General features: G+C 35.3%; 1 protein-coding gene across 1 annotated transcript in view; it reads left to right on the top strand.

Annotated features, from left to right (window-relative positions):
• The window catches only part of OLA1 (Obg like ATPase 1), an 86,170-nt gene that overhangs the window by 65,914 nt on the left and 16,917 nt on the right, over positions 1 to 3,339 (top strand). Inside the window, exon 5 of the mRNA XM_018572290.1 lies at positions 320 to 419. Within this exon, the coding sequence (XP_018427792.1) occupies positions 320 to 419 (100 nt within the window). The remainder of the gene's footprint in view (positions 1 to 319; positions 420 to 3,339) is intronic.

Consider the following 3,339-nt stretch of genomic DNA (forward strand, 5'->3'; position numbering starts at 1 on the left):
TTAGTGAAAAGAGAAGCATTTAAAAAAAAAAATACAATTCTATATTTTTTTTACTGTAAAATTGGATCTTGCACAGACTGGCAAATATCTCCGTTAGAAACCTGCGACAGGTAAGTGAAATGCCCTGATAGAGAGTTGGTGTTATTTTGGGATAATCTGAATCTTTTGGGAATGTAAGGGGTTAAGATAATTTAGGATTTTGGCAGGTGGCACCTAACCGGCTCCTCTCGTGAGCATGCCAGTTCCTGTTACTGAGAAGTGATGTTGCAAGCCCGTCCCCTCACTTGCTGATAACTGATCAGTCACTTTCTTGTTGCAGCTCCTTGTCCAAGATGATTAAAACCGGATATGCTGCACTGCTGCTCGAATACTTCTTCACTGCAGGCCCCGATGAAGTGAGAGCATGGACCATCAAGTCTGTCATGATGGAGGATAGCTAGTCATTACACAAGCTTTTATTTTGTGCGTCCAGGATAACTTTAATTATTTGAGAGCTGCTGAACGGTAAAAATGGAGCAGCATTGATTGAGGCAGGTAACAATTGATTCTGCCTATTACACAGTCTATATTTCTTCATTCTGTTGAACCTGGTTACCCCCCCCTCCTGCAAGCTTAGATAAGAAACGCAAGCATTGTACTTGGTTAATCTGTGTGACCAAGGTTCCTCTCCAGTTAAATTGATGCTGCTCTTCATTCTGTATTCACTAACTTTGTTTGGTTTGTGGGTGTTTAAGTCCTCCCTTCTTGTATTTTTTTTTTTATCATCCCCCAATTCTTCTCCTGGGTTATATTTTCAGCTGTGAAAGCAATATAACATCATTACACTCCTTGCAGATACACAGCTGGCTTCCAAAACGTAAAGCCAGTGTGTAATAATTCATCTCTCTAAGTGGTTTATAATTTAAGAGGTAGACTTTGTTCTGATAATGCTATACATTCCATCCTGACACTAATAAAAAAAAAAAAAAACACGATGATATGGGTTTAAAACATTGATATGCGCTGATTGCGCCCGTGGCGACTGGCTAATTTGCTCCCACAGGACAATAAAGAGTGGAGCGGTGTTGCTTTTAAATGGAAAATACCCCGTGTGTGATGGCTCCTATTATTTCCACATACATTGAAGCGTATGTAGCTACAAATTATGTATTACAAAATATATAATTATTATAGGAACACACAAAGACTTCAGCATTCCTTTGATTTCCATCAAAGACGTAGAATTTCTAGAGAGAAGCTGCACAAATTTAAATCTGATTTATTTTTTTTCCCCGCTGCTACGTAAGATTGTGCCTAGAAAATGTATTCCAAGTCTCTCAGCTGTGACAGGGTCAGAGGTGGCTATAAAATACATTGCATATACATATATTTTCCTAAGAACACCGCAAGACTGTTGTGATAGTTTAATAGTTCAGTAATTATTTATTTGGATACACATACATTCACAAAGACATTCATATATAGACATAAACATAAATGTGCAGGGAACAAAATTATAAAAATGGCTAAATTAGGAGTTTGTTTTGCATTTTATAAGTTAATTGAGATTACTTACTGGGAGCTAGCCAAGTAAATTAGACTTTCTGCAGAAATGTAAGTAAAATAACCACCAGAAATTTAAAACATTCAAAATCTAAAAATAATACAAGTTGAAAATCTCCTGAATGATATGTAAACAAGGGAGCATGTCACTTGTTATAGTACGTTGAGCTCTGTGTTTTTCATGGACGTATCTGATTTAATGATGTGTATTTGAGATCCTTATTCCACTGTGAAATTTGTAAAATTACAGCCTTAAAAGTTTAAAATGAGAAAGTTTGAAAATTACTGGGCGTTAATACGTTAATATCTAATGAAAATATATGTAAGTTTTAGTGTTTCAAAGTTTTATTTGTTAAACTTGTAACATGACTCTCCATTAAGGAGGAATTTTGAATGACCCGATAATTGTTTTGTGTGATCTGCCGGTTATAGAATCTGGTCCGTATTCTATAATTTAAAGGGCCTCACATTTTTAAGCGATGATCGCATTATTTAGTAGTTTTCCTGTTGGTGAGATAAAAGATATAAACGGTCAACTTCAGTGTGAGGAAAAGGAACGTGACATTTCAGACACATTGAGGTTGATTTACTGAAGGAGTTGAGAATGTTCTCACAATGTAAATATAATAATATTTACTCCAGTTATCCTTACCATGTGCAGATGAAAAAAGTAAACTGGGATATACTTTTCACAGGACTGGATAACTGAAGTGAATTCTCACACATTATTGTGTGAATATTCTCAAATCCTTTAGTAAATCAGCCTCAGGGTATTGAAAGCCTTGCCTATATAGGTTCAAAAAAGATGAATACTTTCTTTAATGGAGTTTGTAGACATATTTGCATTAGGCTTAAATATATTCCCTCTATCGAGCTCAATCAGCTAACCAAAGTAGGCCTCAAAATTCCTTCTGGACTCTTCGTAATTGTATTTAGAAGTTTATTAAACCAGAGTGAAAATAAGGCCAAAAATATGTTTTAGAACATTTAGTCTTTTCAGTACAGGTACTCTTTTGTTCATCATCAGTCTCTAAAGTCTAGTGTGGGTTTGGCGGTTTTACCTTCCAAACAATAAAATGTATTCATAAAAGATTGCCTTGATCTGTGAAATAATACATGAACAAAGTGTTTGAAGCGCAATCCAAGTGTACCTGGTTTTAAACACAGCAGATAACACATTGGAGGGGTATCTGTGAAAGAAGGAGAAGCTGTTTTATTTAGGGCCTTAGCGGAGAAAAATGAAGGTTAGTTCTAATAAAAAGACTGATTGCAACCAGCCTGATCCTAATGTGCTCAGATATTTAGCAAGGTAAGCATCAGTGACTATCTATATTAGTCCAATATATCTTGTATTGTAAAAACTATGCTTTGCCATGCCAGGAAACCAAGAAGCTTCATACGCATTATTAGGCAGCGTTAGGTCAGTGTTATTTCTCATATGTGGGTGGTGTGCTGTGGAGCTGCATGGTCTGTAGTGTCACAGCTATCTGTCATCACCGTCAACAGTACGTGTCCCTGAATGAGCCAGATTTCTTCTAATTTAAAAAAAAAAATATAAATTGACTTTGTAATCATGGTATTTATAGTTTGATGATTTATAATTCTGATTCAAAAAATATGGTCTGGAATCTTGTCACCCAAAAAGCAGCATTTTTAAAAAAACTGTTTTTTAATAACAATGAGGCTAAAAAGAAACAAGACCTAACATATGTATATGCTTTAGGATCTGGAGTTGTTTTTAAATATAGACTGCAAAATTACTTCCAATGCTAAAGGATATATTAGTAAAAAAAGTGT

Source organism: Nanorana parkeri, unplaced genomic scaffold (assembly GCF_000935625.1).
Source record: "Nanorana parkeri isolate BGI_ZX_2015 unplaced genomic scaffold, ASM93562v1 scaffold44, whole genome shotgun sequence".
Taxonomy (NCBI): Eukaryota; Metazoa; Chordata; class Amphibia; order Anura; family Dicroglossidae; genus Nanorana; species Nanorana parkeri.